This window comes from Papio anubis, chromosome 7, assembly GCF_008728515.1.
Source record: "Papio anubis isolate 15944 chromosome 7, Panubis1.0, whole genome shotgun sequence".
NCBI lineage: Eukaryota > Metazoa > Chordata > Mammalia > Primates > Cercopithecidae > Papio > Papio anubis.
Window position 1 is genome coordinate 131,024,492 of NC_044982.1, and position 18,046 is coordinate 131,042,537.

Below are 18,046 nucleotides of genomic sequence, written 5' to 3' on the forward strand. Positions count from 1 at the left end.
TTTTTGGGGACATGAATTCTGTATTTTTTTCAGTAACCATGAAGAATATAAAATACGAACTGCTGGATTTATTAAAGTAATAAAAATTAAAAAATAATAAAAGTTGGTAACATATGAACACCATAAATTAAGTGGTGATATATGTGCTAATCAGTGAAGAGAAGTGGGCAAGAGAAGTGGGACCCATCCATAGGGAAATGAGGGGGGTAGACTTTCAGGGGGAAGTGGGGGCTTCTTGGGGGACAGCCACTTGGTGTCCGTGCTCCCAGGGCCAGGCCACGTGGATCAGATGAGTTGATCCCAGTGACTCCAGATTTTCTTTTTTTTGAGATAGAGTCTCACTCTGTTGCCCAGGCTGGAGTGCCATGGTATGATCTCGGCTCACTGCAAGCTTCACCCCCAGGGTTCAAGTGATTCTTCCTGCCTCACCCTCCCAAGTAGCTGGGACTATAGGTGCCCACCACCATGGCCGGCTAGTTTTTTATATTTTTAGTAGAGATGGGATTTTGCTATGTTGGCCAGGCTGGTCTCCCAAAGGTCTCGGCCTCCCAAAGTGCTGGCATTACAGGCGTGAGCCAGTGCGCCCGGCCAACTCCAGATTTTCAAACTCCTGTTTGATTCTCCTAGGTCTCCAACCCTAGTAAAAGGAGCCTTTTTACAGGCTTTTCTTTTTTGCCATCTTCATTTTTGTACAAGGTGGGTTTCGGGGGTAGTTGTAGCACTTAATATTAAAAGTTTATTTTTTCCCCCAAATAGAAAAGCTGTAGTTGTCAGGTTCATTTAAAAAGATTCAAAGCATCCTGAACTGTGTAAAACAGACAGCAACTCTGCTTTCATTTCCAAACCTCAAGTTTATTTTTGAAATTGTTTTCCCAGGGAGTTCTGAAGGTTTGACTGTATACAAGGATACTTCCTTTGAAATCTGAAGAGTTTGGTCAGTTTCCTACATTTGCACTACAAAACACGTAGAGAGAAAACGTAAAAGCTCAGTTTAGGTAAGACTGCCTCTTTCTGTCATGTTAGGGAATACATTGGAACTCATACGTGTTTAGCCAATCTTGGCTTTCTATACCCTGATCTTTCAATTTCATCTAGTTGAGGTTCTAATCTGAATATCCCCATACAAAATTCTGTCTTCCCACTAGTTCCACAGACAAATCCTTTAGGAGTAAATGTGTCATCCACTGTTTAGCAAGCTTGTCCAAGCCCCGGCCCGTGGGCTGCCTGTGGCCCAGGATGGCTTTGAATGCACCCAAAGGAAATTCGTAAACATTCTTAAAACATTTTGAGATTTTTTTTTGTGATTTTATTTTATTTTTAAACCTCATCAGCTGTCATTAGTGTTAGTGCATTTTTTGTGTGGCCCAAGACAATTGTTCTTCTTCCAGTGTGGCCCAGGGAAGCCAAAAGATTGGACACCCCGGGTTTAGAGGTTTTAACTCGTGTTTATCATCAGACTGGCAGTATCTTCTCTCTAAATGAGGCAGTCACAGGATCCCACTCAGGGGAAATTACTTTTTGGTTGGTGGATCAATTCTTATTTCCTAGAATTAAGCTCAAGACTGCACTGAGACTCATCAGCTCCCTACCCACTGTGTTAGATGCTCTTTTAAGTGATTTGTGTGGTAAAATAGAATTACTTGTTCGAAGCAAACATACCTAGAGTCTCTGCCCCATGCTAGATACTATGCCGATTGCTTGGGCCAGCCTGGCTTGGCTGATGGGGACTCTTGTCCTTGGAGGCAAGGGCCGGCCACCGCATAAAGGTGAAGATTTCAGATTGCCTGGCTGCATTTCCTCAGTAGCCACAGGGCCTCTGGAATGGCTGGTGAATATGCATGCAGGTCCTGGAGGTGCCGCTGTGAATTAGAGTGGTGGGGTGGGGATGTGTGGACCAGCATTACGTGACTAATCTCCATGCTCAGCTGATAACATGTGATGGCCCAGAGAGAGGAAATGTTTCTATCTGGCATATGTTCATAGTTCTTCCAGGAGCTAAGCCCTTTGTTCTTACAAACACACTCATTGATCTCGCTAACTAAAGCAATTATCATCATTTAGCAGTCTTTTCATAAAGTATTATTTCCACTCCAAAACACCACTTTTATTTGCCAAGTGCCACAATGTTGCATCCTGGCAATTGATCAGCATTTACTGCCAAATTATGTAAGCCTTTGGTTAGGCTTAGTCCCCGACGGCGCAAGCGTGTCTGTGGTGTGCATTAGGATTGTAAACGTGGCCCAGTGCCTGCAAGTGGAGAACAGCTGTCCCTAAATTCATTAATTAATTCAGTGTTTACACTTTGATTGGGAAGGAAATCCACATTTGCTTAAGACACCAGTGCCCAGCTGAGAAATGTTGTTCCATGAAAATACTGGATTGAGGTTTGTTGTCAAGGAAATGTAAATTGTGGATGTTTCATGAAATTTAAATATGTGGATTAATTTACCGTTAGGGAGCTAAGATTGTAATAAGCCAAGGTGGCTTTATTCAAAGATTGAAATGTAATTAGTGTTGACTATAGTAGGAGTAGCTAAAGGACCATAAATCCTACACAAGAATTTTGCTAATAAAAGAGGAAATATTTCATTGAAAAGTCAGTGTGAGCTTAAGAACTGACTTTTTCTATGACACTTATTGGTAAATAACATAACCCCATTTAGTAAATACCACACACACAAAATTTCTTCTGTTTAAAGAAGATTGTTAGAAACTAACAAATATGAAGACTTCTAGAGATGCAGAATAAAATATGCCAGTGCTGCTCAGAAAAAAGGGCTTAAGACATACCTGGTTATTTTGGTGTCAGCCCTCATGCCTCACTTCATTAGTCTAAGGCAGGCTTGCTGTACTTGTCCTTAGTATTGAGTTGTTTTATGATATTAGTAGCCTTGTCAAACCAGATAAGTTTAGAAGTTCTTATCCTTTTCAAAATTCCACTCAAATGATAGTAAGGGGAGAAAAAAATCTGCAAAAGGCAAAAAATGGCAGTGGAGGCTTTGGTGGCAACTCCTGCAACGATTCAGGGGTGGTCCCCGGGCTGGCCGAGGGATAGACCCCTCCACCTGAAGTGCTCACTGAAATGCTGAAATGAGGTGCTTTGTCTGCAGAACCGCAGAGAGGCTTAGAAGTGGGAAGGCATTGTTACCATAGTAGGCCACAGAGACAGGCCAAATATAGGGAGTTATTAAAACCAGCATAATTAGACCCTGCACCCTGTCCCTGCCTCCCTTCCCGACCCCAGTAGCAGCCTAGAGGTCTGTTCTCTGGAGAAATGGAACTGGAATGGTGTTGGGGTGTTGATGGAGGTGACTAAAAGAGAGACTGATGACAGCTGGGAGCTTGGTCACTCTTCTGCTCTGTCCATAATGACAGCAACCAGGCGTGTGCAGCCCCAGCAATGAAGTGGAAGACTCTTTCCTTGAGAAATTGAACAAGTCCAGAAAAAAATGCCCCCAGATAACTGAAATGTGTGGGTTCTTCAGTGGAATACTTTTTTCTTTCACGTTAAAATTGACACTCATCAACTAATAAGTCCTCTCCACATGTGCAGAGCCACCAATCTGCTTTGGTCCTTCGTTCTTAAATAGGATCAGGCAGTCGCGGTGTATCAGGTGTATCACCAAAGTCTTCAATATGAAAGGTAGGGGTCAAAACAGGAAAAGAGCAGCCTTGCAGAAGATGGTGCTGTTGCAGAAAGCAGAGAAAACATGTTTTTTGAAAAAAGTTATCCTTGCAGAGAGAAACTGTTTCATATCCAAAATAATAATAACATGTATGAAAGAGGAACAATTAGAGAACAAGAAAGAGCTATTGAGTATTACAAATTAAATACCGGAATTTAAAACCTGTTGAAGATGTATCTCTCAAAAGTAGAACAAAAAAGATGGAGTTAAAAAGCAGGAGAGAAAAGAAATATGAAAAATTAAAATCTGATTAAAAAAATTCAACATTGCTATTATAGTAGATGCAGAAACCAAGAACAAAATAAAATAGTAATCTGAACATTATCACAGAAAGATTGCAAAAATATTTTAGAGAACTAAAGACATGAATTTCCAAATTGGAAGCATATATATATTATGTGCTTATGTTTTATGAAAGTGTCCACTTTGCCCAATTTTATAAAACCCCCACCTGGGTATGCCATTATGAAATTTCAGAACACCAGTGATAAAGAAAAGGTCCTAAAAGCTTTAAGAGGAACAGAAACAGGTCACACACAAAGGAAAGGGTACAATGATAGCTTCAGAATTCTTCAAAACATCCTTGGAACCTAAAAGATAATGAAGTTTGCAAAGCTTTAAAAAATAGCATGGAAATTATTTCTAACCTGGCTTCTATGTCCAGCTAGACCACCAATGAAAAGTAAGCATAGAATAGATATTTTTCAAAATACAAGGAGTCAAATATTTTTCTCCATTGAACTTTTTCTTAGAAAACTACTGGAAGTGTATTGTATCAGACCAATTGGGGAAACTAACAAAGAGGAAGACATGAAACCCGGAAAATAATATAGCACAAAAGGAAGAGAGCACTGAGACCCTAATATAGGGCAGGAGGAGGGAAGACTGTAAAAAAAAAGTCACCAAATGACCAAATTACCTGATATTTTGATCATCCGGAAATTAATACTGATAAGCATCTAACAGATGTAATGTAGTTGAGGGAAAGATTTAAGGATAGGTATATAGAAAAGACAAGTAAAACAGTATTCAATCATTAACTCTAGAAAAGTAAAAATTTTATAAGAAAAGTTCGGTAAGACCATAGTATATAACTTTTTAGTGAATATTTATATTGTCATAGTAATGTAAATAGTTGACTCTTGATTTTTTTATTGGTAGGTTAGCCAAGTGAGAGACTTGTATGTATGGTGTAGCATCTATCCTACGTAGAATCAATAAGTTAAGGAATCACAGGCAGGAATATTATTTAGCAAAAGGGAGGTAAGTATTAGAAGAAATAGCTAAAATTTGCAGTTTTTTCTGTTTTTTTTTTTTTTTCTTTTTTTTTTTCCTGGGTGATGTGTTCAGGATCAGGGAAGGGAAGCTGAAGAATGTAGGTTTTTCACTTATATTGTTTTACTTTGATTAAAAAATAAATTATTTAAAAATACTAATATAACTGAAAATGAAAGTTGACAATGAAATATGTGAAATTGGTGAGATAAGATAAATATTACAGATGAATGTACCTCTCTGATTTGTTCCTATCTTTAAAATGGTAAATAATGGTATCTAAAATGTTTTAGATTTAAAAGAATTATCACCAAGCAAAACTGACAACACTATGCTAGTTGTAGGAAACTGAATATATTCAGGAAGCCCCAAGACAGAATAGAGAGGCAAAACAAGTAAAGATGTGCTAGAGACAAACAACGTAATTATTAAGGTTGTACAGATGGATAGATTTTGAATGTTATCCCTTAAAATGGAGACTACACCTAGCACCCATGAAGCATTGACAAATGTTATCCATATATTTGCTCACAAAGGGAAGCTCAATATATTTAAAAAGGAAGAAATGGTAGAGACTTCATTTTCTGACCACAATACAGGTAGAAATTAGCAACATTTACAAATAAAGACCCTCCAAATGAAAACAGCACAGAAACAAAATACTACATATGCAAAAACTTTCTCAAAATCAATTCTTGGGTCAAAGCAGAAATCAAAATCCCAAACAGAAACTACCTAGAAAATAGCAATAGAAACATTACTGAGGTAGAAACTGTTTGCTGCCTTTATAAAGTCCATTCTCCTCTCTCTTTTTACTAACTGAACATTGATTTTGTTGGATGTTGATGACCAGCTAAAGCACCCTATTTTCCAATCTCCCTTGCAGCTGGGGGTGGCCATATGATTAAGTTCTCACTAATAAGATATAAAGGATTATTGGTAGGTGGGGATTCCAGGAAAGCTATTTAAAAAGAAAGTTGAGTCACTTGGCCTAAGCCTTTGGCCTATGTGATGCTGGATCAACTATCTTGTAATCATAAGGGGTCTAATATATGTTGAAGAAGATGAGTGGAAAGATAGAAGGGGTGCTTCTTATCCCTGGTCTCTTTCAGCCCTGGACTTCCTATCTCTGGGGAAAAATTCCTGTCTTAAGCTGCTATGTGGGAGTCTGTTAGTAGGAGCTGACATAATTTTTAAGTGACTTAGTTACAAATCACCATTTATGTGATTGAAGAATGAAAATAAACAAGTCAAGCAAGTCAAGAACTTAGAAATGGAACAACAAAATAAAACAAAGGAAAGTGGAAGGAAATAATAAAAATCAAACTAGAACTCAGTCAAGTTGAAAATTAAAGAAAAGCTTGATAAATCCAGGAGCTAGTTCTTTAGGGAAACAATTTTAAAAATACATACACAGATATATTCCACCAGTGTAATCAAGAAATAGAAAAAGAAAATACAACATTAGATAATAAAGAAATGAAATGATTTATCCTACCCAAATTCTGCAAATAAATTTGAAAATTGGATGGAATAGATGATTTTCTTGGAAAATGTGCTAGTAGATTGACTCTAGAATAGAAAGAAAACTCAAAAAGTGTCTCAAAAGTGGAGGGAAAAAAAAGAGACAGCTGCTATTTGTGACCAGTTGCTACTGCTCTTCCTGGAGTCCCTTTACCGTTGCGGTTTTGCAGTGTTACAAGTGAATTTCTGGTGGGGAACCTCGGAGTGTGAGGCAGGGTGGCCATCCTGCTTGGTGAGCTGTCTGTAGTCATCTGACAAGGTTGGCCACACACCAGAAAGGCGATGGCAACTATTCTTGGCATCAGGACCCATCACAAAATACAGAGCCCTGAGTGTTCTTCATTTTTTAAATAACATTTTCCAGATCAATGTGCTATTGAACTTTTTTGGTAAGAAGAAAAGATTGAAAATGATTTATAATCATTTAATTTCACTGTCAGTCTCACAAACAACTGATTCCTCATTCAAATAGTAGTGTTAAAGATTTTGAAGCAAGATTGTGCATAAAAAAAGGCTGAAAGTAGTTTGAGAGGAAAATGAACCACAGAGTAACAAAGAAAAATGGTGAGCATCAGAATTCCTTAGCTCTTAATTATTTTCATGGAAAAGTACCTAACTCTCAAATGCTGGTAACTGGAACATCCTATTGGTTAAAAATAAACAGCATAGAGCTTCAGGAAACCAACTAAACTTAAAAAAAAGAAAAAAAGAAAAGAAAAGAAGAAGGCAACCAGAACAGCCCAAAACAGAATAACAAAGTCAGAATAACGAAGTTATGCCAAAGGTGTCAGGTCATTACACCGGTTGTCTGCCCTCAGGCCAGAGTTCAAGCCCAGTGTTGACAAACTCAGTGGCCACGTGGGCTGAAGGGCATCCAGAAAGTCCTGCTTGGTCACCAGAGGGCTGCCCTTCAGCACTTGGTTCTGAGGTGTCTTTGCTGTTTAAAATGTCTTGTTTTCTTTGAACTTTGAAGTTTCCCCTTCCTAATTATTTCAATCTTCATTTAAACAGATGTAATTCTAACCTAATGTCCTCTTTTTACCCCATCTCTCCCTGGTAGCTGGAACAGTGAACCATGGAGCTGTATTTCGGTGAATATCAACATGTGCAGCAGGAATATGGGGTCCATCTGAGACTCGCAAGTGATGATACCCAAAAATCGAGGAGTTCCCAGAACTCCAAGGCAGGCTCTTACGGTGTCAGTATTCGGGTCCAGGGAATTGATGGTCACCCCTACATTGTCCTGAATAACACAGAACGGTGCCTAGCAGGCACATCGTTTTCTGAAAATGGACCACCCTTTCCACCTCCAGTGGTAAATAACCTGCCTCTACATTCCAGCAATGGTTCTGTGCTAAAGGAGAACAGTGAAGAACTGCAGCTTCCAGAAAACCCATACGCCCAGCCTAGCCCAGTAAGAAACCTGAAACAGCCCCCTCTCCATGAAGGCAAGAATGGAGTTCTAGATCGCAAAGATGGGTCCATGAAGCCATCTCACGTGCTGAACTTTCAGAGGCATCCAGAGCTTTTGCAGCCCTATGACCCTGAAAAGAATGAATTGAACTTACAAAATCACCAGCCTCCTGAGAGTAATTGGCTAAAAACGTTGAGAGAAGGAGGCATCAATAATAAGAAGCCTTGGACTTGCTTTCCCAAACCTAGCAATTCCCAGCCTACCAGTCCCTCCTTGGAAGACCTGGCCAAATCTGGTGTGACAGCTATTCGTTTATGCAGCTCTGTGGTCATAGAGGACCCTAAAAAGCAGACCTCAGTGTGTGTCAACGTTCAGAGCTGCACCAAGGAGAGGGTGGGAGAGGAGGCCCCTTCCACTAGCGGGAGACCCCTGACTGCCCACAGCCCACATGCCCACCCCGAAACCAAGAAAACCAGGCCAGATGTTCTTCCCTTCCGGCGACAGGATTCAGCGGGACCCGTCCTGGATGGAGCTCGGTCCCGGAGGTCCTCCTCGTCATCGACAACTCCCACGTCTGCCAACTCTTTGTACAGGTTTTTACTGGATGATCAGGATTGTGCCATCCATGCCGACAACGTCAATCGTCATGAAAACAGAAGGTATATCCCCTTCCTGCCAGGAACTGGACGGGATATTGATACGGGATCAATTCCTGGTGTGGATCAGTTAATTGAAAAATTTGATCAAAAACCTGGGCTTCAGAGAAGAGGAAGGACTGGGAAGCGAAACAGAATTAATCCAGATGACAGGAAAAGATCCAGAAGCGTGGATAGCGCCTTTCCTTTTGGCCTCCAGGGGAACTCCGAGTACCTGACTGAATTCAGTAGGAACTTGGGCAAGTCAAACGAACACCTCCTCCGGCCTTCCCAGGTGTGCCCGCAGCGGCCACTGTCTCAGGAGCACCGTGGGAAACAGAGCGTGGGCCGTACCTTTGCAAAGCTGCAGGGAGCAGCGCACGGGGCTCCATGTGCCCACTCCAGGCCTCCCCAGCAGAATATAGATGGGAAAGTTCTGGAAACCAAAGGTACTCAGGAAGGTACAGTGATCCGTGCGCCCTCCCTTGGTGCACAGAGTAAAAAGGAGGAGGAGGTGAAAACAGCCACTGCCACGCTGATGTTACAGAACCGGGCAGCAGCAACTTCGCCTGATTCTGGCCCCAAGAAAATTTCTGTGAAGACATTTCCTTCGGCCTCGAATACTCAGGTAACACTAGTGCAATTCCTGTTTTTTTTTTTTTTTTTAATTTCCTCTTCTTGCTAAATAATCTAATGATGTACTCATGGTGCATGAGGCCATAGGAATTACACATCCTCAATCTTGTATCAGGAATCACACAGCTGATCTGTTTCGTTATCCAGTTGTGTCCTACTCACGATGTCCTACTGCCAATTGTATAGTTTTCTGGGTTCTTTGAAGTTCAGCTGGATTCCCATTGAGATCTCTCTGTAAAGTAACTTGGCAGACGCTATAGAGAGGCTCAGTTGTTCTGTTTGTGCATGCATGAAATCTGAAAGTATGCAGAATTTGTTTCTACACAGAGGCTGAATGGTTAGATTTCTGTAGATATATTAATTTTCCTCATAAAATTGAGTGACTGGGTTAATTTCTAGCCTGAAAAATTAGGTTAATCTTCATTTAGGTTAATTATCAAGTGATAGAATCTGAGTGGTACATTTAGTGTTTTGATAGTAACAATAAAAAATAATGATATTGATAAAATAGTAAAAAAAAATGTAGCTAAGTGCTAAGCACTATTTGTTATATATTACAGGACTGCACCAACCCTGTGCAGGTAATATCTATTAACCTCAATTTACAGGTGAGAACATTGAGACGAGGAGAAGTTAAGTAACTTCCCCAAGATTATGAAGCTGGTAAATGTTGTAACTGGCTCTAAGGAGGATGCTCACTGGAGGAATTATTTTGTGTTTGGAAGCCTCTGGGAACTTCATCCTCAAGGTCTAACAACAGGCTTTATGTTCCAGGCCACACCGGATCTCTTAAAGGGCCAGCAAGAGCTCACTCAGCAAACCAATGAGGAGACAGCTAAGCAGATTCTCTACAATTACCTCAAAGAAGGGTTAGTGATTTTCCCTCTGAAAGAGCAAAGTATTGTTGTTTCTGGTGGGACTCTTAATTTCCTTTTCTGAGGGCTTAATGTTTACCTTCTTTTTTGCCCTGTGCCAGCCGTTGGAGGGTTAAAACTCAATGGCTGGGGTTTTCATGACGGCATTTGTCTTGTGTGGTATGGGGTGGGGGTTTTGGGAGGGGTGTTTAGGAAAGTACACCACACTTTAAAAATTAAAATGAATACATTTTAAAAATGACCCTTTACTATTTCAAAAGCAAATTCAAAGATAGGAAGAGTGTCTACTCTTCAGGTTTGAATGGAGTCTGCCGTCACCTTGAGTTCTTCCACGCAATGTTAGTCCTTTAGAAGTTACAAATACAAACACCTCCCCTCCCCAGAGTTAACATTGGCCAAGAGCCCCTGCTTCCATTATTTTTAAAGCATGTGTGAGTCATTTAAAAGCAGTGCTTTCCATGCTTATCTTGGTGGTTGAGTTGGAATAATCAGGGTTTCAGCCCTTACTTAGATACCAACTGTGCTGGAACTCGAGCAAGGGATTTGAAGTTTCTGTTTCAGTTCTCTCATCAGATATGATTAAGAAGAAGGAAAAAAAAAACCAAAAAAACAAAGCTTTACAGCCTACATGACTGAAAACCAGCCACTTGGCATGGCAAATCCTCATTGGTATCAAAATACTGTATATTTTTGTATTGTGCCTTACAATTATTTGTCAGTTTTAGAGCTAACAAAATAGTAAGGCTCAAAATATAAGATAGGGGATCTTTTGAAAAGGAAAAAAAAAAAAAAAGTAACCCAAAAGATTGATCTAGCTAAGAACTGGTTATTAGTATCTCCCTGTGGAAGACTTTACCATGTTAAGATTAAGGTAGAAGAAATTTTGACTTGTAAAATTCATTATTATTTTTTTTATTTTTTGAGACAGAGTCTCACTGTGTCATTCAGGCTGGAATGCAGTGACATGATCTTGGCTCACTGCAATCTCCACCTCCCAGGTTCAAGAGATTCTCCTGCCTCAGCCACCCGAGTAGCTAGGATTATAGGTGTGTGCCATCATGTCTGGCTAATTTTTGTATTTTTAGTAGAGACAGGGTTTTGCCATGTTGGCAAGGCTGATCTCTAACGCCTAACCTCGAGTGATCCACCTGCGTCTGCCTCCCAAAGTGCTGAGATTACAGACGTGAGCCACTGCACCTGGCCAAAATTCATTAAATTCCTTTATGTATGTATTTTTTGGCACATGATTTATTGAGACATCGGTAAGACAGACTTTAGTGGGAGGTGCCTGTTGAAGGAAGTTTATTTTAAATCTTTTTCTTCTAATTGCTGGGAGTGTGGTAGAAGTTAATAAAACTTAGTATCTCAGTGTTAGCTATGAAAGCCCAGACAAAGGGCTGCCATGTTGACAATCTTGGCTTAGGGGTTTTATTTTTTTAAACATAGGTTACACAAATTAAGATCATTGTAGGTCATTCTTAGTGTAAGATTTAAGTGTACAGTGTGTTTGTGTGTGTGAGAGAGATACACACAAACCCACTTCAAAGAAAAGGAGAATTCCTTTTGGAATGGACATGAGCCATTTGAATCAAAGAACAGATTGCTAGATGTTCACTGGATGTCTTCTCCAAGCTTACTGAGGATGTGCTTATGTCCCTGGGAACCCTGTCCCAAATTGAGTGGTAACACGTAATTTATTTGGGAAAAAAAGACACCATCCATCCTGCTCTCACACTGATTTTGTCTGAGGCTTTAATGAATTCACAGCTCCTGCAGTTTATCTTCTTAAAGTGCCTGTTGTGTGTGTGTGTGTCATGACATGTAAATTGTTCTGAGACCAATGGGTGTGTCCCTCATTGTTTTCTCTGCTGTCCCTTTTTCAGGAGTGCTGATAATGACGATGCTACTAAAAGGAAAGTCAACTTGGTCTTTGAGAAAATCCAGACCTTAAAGTCTCGAGCAGCTGGGAGTGCACAAGGAAATAACCAAGTAAATAGAAATTTTGTATTTTGTGGAGTGCAGTTAGCATGGAATGTGGTAAACAACTTGCTGTTTCTTCAGTCTGTATGTTTGCTTATAGCAGTAAGTGGGACATTTCCTGAGTAGTGAGGAGTACTCCCCATGTTTTAAATGTTCATTTGCACCCAACCTTTTTTATTGAGACGGAGTCTCTGTCTGTCACCCAGGCTGGAGTGCAGTGGTATGATCTTGGCTCACTGCAACCTCTGCCTCCTGAGCTCAAGCTATCCTCCCACCTCAGCCTCCCAAGCAGCTGGAGCTACAGGCGTGTGCCACCACACGCAGATAAGTTTTGTGTTTTTAGTAGGGTATGGGTTTCACCATGTTGCTCAGGCTGGTCTTGAACTCCTGGGCTCAAGCAATCCACTCAACTTGGCATCCCAAAGTGCTGGGATTACAGGCATAAGCCACCATGCTTGGCCTTACCGTACAGCCTTTTTTCCAGAAACGTTTAAAGGTATTTTATTTAAAAAAACATAGACTATAATAGGATGATAAAAACAGATGGCGAGATTTAGAAGGGGAAAATAAGAATAAGAGGACTAGCATTGTTGTCGGCAAACGCGGAAGGTAAGTGTGAACAGGCGTGGACCCAGGCTCTGGAGCTTCAGGTGTGAAACAGAATGGGACTAGAGACTGGTGACGCTGACCAGCTGTGGCGCAGGGGCCAGGAGAGAGCTCAGTGAGTGCCAAGTTAGTTTTTAAATAACTGCCTGTCTGATTGATTGTGCTGAATTTGAGTGGGGACATAGAGGTTTTTTTTTAGGGAGAGAGCCCTCTCACGTTTGATAAAACAACTACTGTATGTCAGACACACCTGGTGCTCTGGAAGTAAGCCGCTCTTAAGAGAGTACGGCTGTACACTTGTTCCTCAATCCTACACCACCTTGTGTAGAACTCATTTCCTGCTTGTCCAGCTTCCTTTCCCCTCCCAGGGGAATTCTGCATGGGAAGGAAAGAGGAAGATACCTGGAGGCAGGTAATAGGAAACTTGTCTAGAGCTTCTGTCTAACTTGGGAAATGTACATATAGGGGATAATTTTAGGCATCACCCTACCATCTTTACTACTTGTTATTCCCCCGGCACTCAGCTAACCCATGACGGCTGCGCTGACCTCAAATAGAGCAATGCCATACACACACAGACGCAATTCCTACTGGGGAATCTTTATACCATACTCCTTGCGTATACATAGACTTGAGGAGCTCTACATAGTTCTTAAAGTCAGTCCAGTATTTCTTTGCTAAAACTCTGAAGTCCAAATTATCAACACGATTCTTGTTTTTTTGTATACCTGCATACAGGCTATGCACAGAGAGTGAGGTGGAATCTCACTGGCTGTTATAAAGCAATATAAAGGGTCTTCAACACAGGGGCTTAGGGTATAACTTAGCAAACAGATGAGTCTTCAACAAATATCCTTTTTATATTATTTTATTGGGGTATAACTTATATAAAGTAAATTACCCAAATCGTATCGGTACAGTACATTGAATTTTTTTTTTTTTTTGAGACAGAGTCTCGCTCTGTGGCCCAGGCTGGAGTGCTGTGGCGCCATCTTGGCTCACTGTAAGCTCCGCCTCCTGGGTTCACGTCATTCTGCTGCTTCAGCCTCCCGAGTAGCTGGGACTACAGGCGCCCGCCGCCACGCCCGGCTAATTTTTTGTATTTTTAGTAGAGACGAGGTTTCACCGTGTTTGCCAGGATGGTCTCGATCTCCTGACCTCGTGATCCGCCCGTCTTGGCCTCCCAAAGTGCTGGGATTACAGACTTGAGCCACCGCGCCCGGCCGGTACATTGAATTTTTAACATAGCTTTGCATCCATGGAATTGTCATCCCAATCAAGGTGCAGAACACTCCCATCACCCAGGTTTCCTGGGTTTCTTCCCCATCAATTACACCCCATCCTTCTGGAGGTAATCATATCCTGACTTCTATCACCTAGAGTCGTTTTGCCTCTCTATTCCCTTTTATAAAGTTAGAAAATTTCACAATGTGTATTCTTGTGTGTCTTAGCTGCATTTCCTCACATTATTATATCATCAAGATTCTGAGGGAGTCTCGCTGTCGCTTCCAGGCTGGAGCGTGAGGGCTCTGATCTCAGCTCACTGTAAAGCCTCCGCCTCCTGGTTTTCATGCGCCATTCTCTGCCTCAGCCTCCCTATAGTTGGGACTACAGGCTACCGCCACCTCGCCTGGCTATTTTTGTATTTTTTAGTAGAGACGGGTTTCTTACTCAGGGTTAGCTGAGATGGTCTCATCTCCTGACTCTGTGATCCTCTGCCTCCCGCCTCCCACTGGATAGGTTTGAGCCACTGCTTCTCAGCCTAAGATCTGCTTGAATGCTGACATACTCTGTACTTTTTTTGGTACGAAACAGTTTCCTTTAGGATCTGTATGCTAACACAGTGTGTATTCTTGAAATTTCTGGTTTGGGGCTATGAAATAAAGCACAGAATGTTATTGCAATTTTTGTGGAGGAGTAAAACACTTTCACTCATTTCTCTTTGAGAATATACCTAGAGGTAAAATTTACTGGAGTGGTAGGTTAGGCTGGGTGCCAACCTGTGAAAGCATGCCCTACCACCTGACGAGCGGCCTTTGGCCTTGATGTTGAGATTGTCCTTGTGGGCCATAGACTAGGGGTGACCAGCCTGAAGTGGGGAAGTCAGGGTAGCCCTTCTAGAGACAATGACACTAATGCTGCCTCAAGAAATCATAGAATTATTTGTGAGAAGAAGGGAAGCTGGGGTGTTCTAGGTTAAGTGAATAGCACAGACAAATATAAAGAGGCATGGGTTTGCCGTGTTAAAGAGGGAATGTAGTGTAGTGGGAGCACAGAGCCAGGATGGGCGGAGGAACAGCCTGGTAGCAAGGACCTTGGAAGTTATGTAAGAAGTTTCCATTTCAGGCTGTGAAGGGGGTGGGTTGCCATTGTTGGATTTTAAACAGATGTGAATACCATTGTGTTTGTGAAAGTTTATTCCTTTTGCAGCTTTTGGAGAGAGGTAAGATTAGAGGAAGAGAGACCACATAAAAAGCTAATGCCTGTCTAGGTGTGGTCCCTCACGCCTGTAACCCCAGCACTTTGGGAGACTGTGGAGGGAGGGTTTCTGGAGGCCAAGAGTTGGAGACCAGCCTGGGCAATGTAGTGAGACCCTGTCTCTAGAAAAATTAAAAAATTAGCCAGGCATGGTGGCACATGCCTGTAGCCCCAGCTACTCAGGAAGCTGAGGCAGAAGTCACTTGAGACCTGGAGGTGGAGGCTGCCGTGAGCTATGATTGTGCCACTGTACTCCAGCCTGGTTGACAGAATGAGACATTGTCTCTTAAAAACAACAACAAAAGAAGCTGCCAAATCAAGAGATGATGAGAAAATGAACCAAGGCTCTTAGACTTCAGGTTCCTATTACAGCTCCATGACTGTTTAATTGCCACATTTTCCTACTCCTCTTCCCTCCCTCTTAAGTTCGGAATCTGATTATTTGCTGGCAAAGGTTTTGGAGTTTTATCTTTGTGGTGTCAGTTAAGTGATTAGGAGAGAATGTAAAAACCCTCTTCCTTAGGGACAGAGACCATATTGGAAAACAGCAAAGCAGGTAGACATTTTGTATGGGAAAGAACAATGTATAATTTCCCTCACTGGGTTGGATTTAGAGTTCTAAATGGATTGTTCTCATTTTGCCTAAGAAAATTGGAAGTTGTGTGTTTGTGTTTCTAATTCTCTTCACAGGGGTAGGTGGGGAAGTACCTCATTCCAAATTTATCACACACAACTTGCACCTGGATTCAGGGACGTGTCAGCCAAGATGCTGCCATTACTAGCTTTGATTCCTGCTTTTGTTTCTTCCCCTCAGCTATTTGTAGTTTTCTAACGACTTTACTGTAGGATTTTAGCCAAATCCTTTTGAGAGAATCATTGTGTTACTTTCATGGAAGAAGAAAAAAAAGAAGATCCATTAATATTCATACTCAGATCAGAGAGATAGTATTTCCTAATAGACTCTCTTCAGTCAGGTCCCTCTTCATTATGGAAATGTAACATCTACAAGGAGAAAGTCAATTTAGCTAACATACGCTTATTTATTACTTGCATACAGTCTATGCAGAGAGGGACGGAATCTCACTGGCGGTGACTGAGCAATAATCTCTAGTGTAATGCAGATTTCTGTAACAAATATATGTATAAAGGGTCTTGGGAACACAGAGGCAGGGGCTTTGGGTATAACTTAGCAAACAGATGAGTCTTCAACAAATATCTGTTTTTATATTGTTTTATTGGGTATAACTTATATAAAGTCAATTACACAAATTGTATCTATACAGTTCATTGAATTTCTAACATAGGTTTGCTTCCATGCAAATACCATCTAGATCAAGATACGGAACACTCCCATCACCCAGGTTTCCTGGGTTTCCGGTGTTCCCCATAAATTGTACCCCCTCCTTCTAGGGGTAATCATATCTTGACTTCTATCACCTTGAGTAGTTTTGGTTTCCTGGGTTTCCTGTGTTCCTTCCGCAAAAATTGTACTCCTTCCTTCTGGGGGTAATCGTATCCTGACTTCTATCATCTAGAGTAGTTTTGCCTTTCTTGAATTTTACATAAAGAAAATTTTACAATATGTATTATAATAAGTATTCCTGTGTGTCCCCCTTCATTTCTTCAACATTATATCAGCAAGATCCATTAATGTTGCATGTACTGGTAGCTATTTTGTATTGAAATGTAGTTTTCTGTTGTTATCACTCAACATAGTGTATCCTCTTAGTGGTCATTTCTGGTATTTGGCTGTTAGGTATAATGCCATACTGAACATTAGTGTCTTTTTTTTTTTTTTTTTTTGTAAACACACTCATTTCTCTTGAGAATATATCTAAGAGTATAATTTCTGGGTTGCAAATTGGGCTTTGGTTTAAGTCTTAAATGTTGCCAAATGATTTTACAAAGTGATTGAAACAATTTACACTCCTGGTAGTGCTGCATGCCAGTTCCAGTGGGTATATTCTCTGTAACACCTAGACTCTCTTCCATTGCTTTGGTCTACTTGTCTCTCCTTGCACTACTACTGTACAGTTTAATTATTGCAACTTTAATAAGCCTTGAGATCTGGTAGCTTTATTCTTCTCCAAGGTTATCTTAGCTACTCTGGGTCTTTTGCCTTGCCATATAAACTTTTATCAGCTTGTCAATTTCCACCAAGAAAAGCCTCTAGGAATTTTGATTGGGATTATACCAAATGCATAGATAAATTTGGTGGAACTGATGTCTTCATGTTATTGGTATTCTTATTTGTGAACACGAACTTTCTCCCCACTTATTTATGTGTGCAGCATCTCTCAGCAGTGTTCGGTCATTTTTGTTGGAGAGGTCCAGCGCATCTTTCATTTAGATGTAGTCCCTTTCCAGTGCTGTTCACTCCTTTCTGTACTTCCGTATTTCCATCTAGGAGTGATTTCCTTCAGCCTGGAGAACTTTTTTTTTTTAATATCCTGTAGTACTTTTTGGGAGCATTGTTTGAGAATAGCTGTCATTCACTCTCAGTTTTGAGGAACTCTAGTGTGGCAAGTATTGTTTTGTTTCATGAATTTAAGGACATTATTTGTCTTTTGACCCCAGTTGGCTCCATTGGAAAGCCAGCCATCATTCTTACTGTTATTCTCTTGAGAGTGATGTGTCTTTTCCAGCTGGGTGCTTTTAATATTTTATCTTTTTTGTCAATTGTTAGATTTTCACTATGACGTGCCTAAGAGTGATTTTTCTTTTATTTATTTTTCTTGGGATTCACTGAGCTCTCGACTTGACAGGTGCATCAGATTTGAAAATTTCGGCCGGGCGCGGTGGCTCAAGCCTGTAATCCCAGCACTTTGGGAGGCCGAGACAGGCGGATCACGAGGTCAGGAGATCGAGACCATCCTGGCTAACACAGTGAAACCCCGTCTCTACTAAAAATACAAAAACTTAGCCGGGCGAGGTGGC

The 18,046-nt window shown here is 41.0% G+C and overlaps 1 protein-coding gene across 3 annotated transcripts in view; it reads left to right on the forward strand.

Annotated features, from left to right (window-relative positions):
• Positions 1 to 563: 563 nt before the first annotated feature.
• CGNL1 (cingulin like 1) overlaps positions 564 to 18,046 on the forward strand; it is a 118,636-nt gene continuing 101,153 nt past the window's right edge. For 2 of the 3 annotated variants that reach the window (XM_009210264.4, XM_009210263.4), the window contains exons 1-4: positions 564 to 995; positions 7,546 to 9,162; positions 9,945 to 10,039; positions 11,929 to 12,034. In XM_009210264.4, coding sequence (XP_009208528.2) covers positions 7,561 to 9,162; positions 9,945 to 10,039; positions 11,929 to 12,034 — 1,803 coding nt within the window. In that variant the 5' untranslated portion in view covers positions 564 to 995; positions 7,546 to 7,560. The remainder of the gene's footprint in view (positions 996 to 7,545; positions 9,163 to 9,944; positions 10,040 to 11,928; positions 12,035 to 18,046) is intronic. The other variant, XM_009210262.4, reaches the window with a different exon arrangement.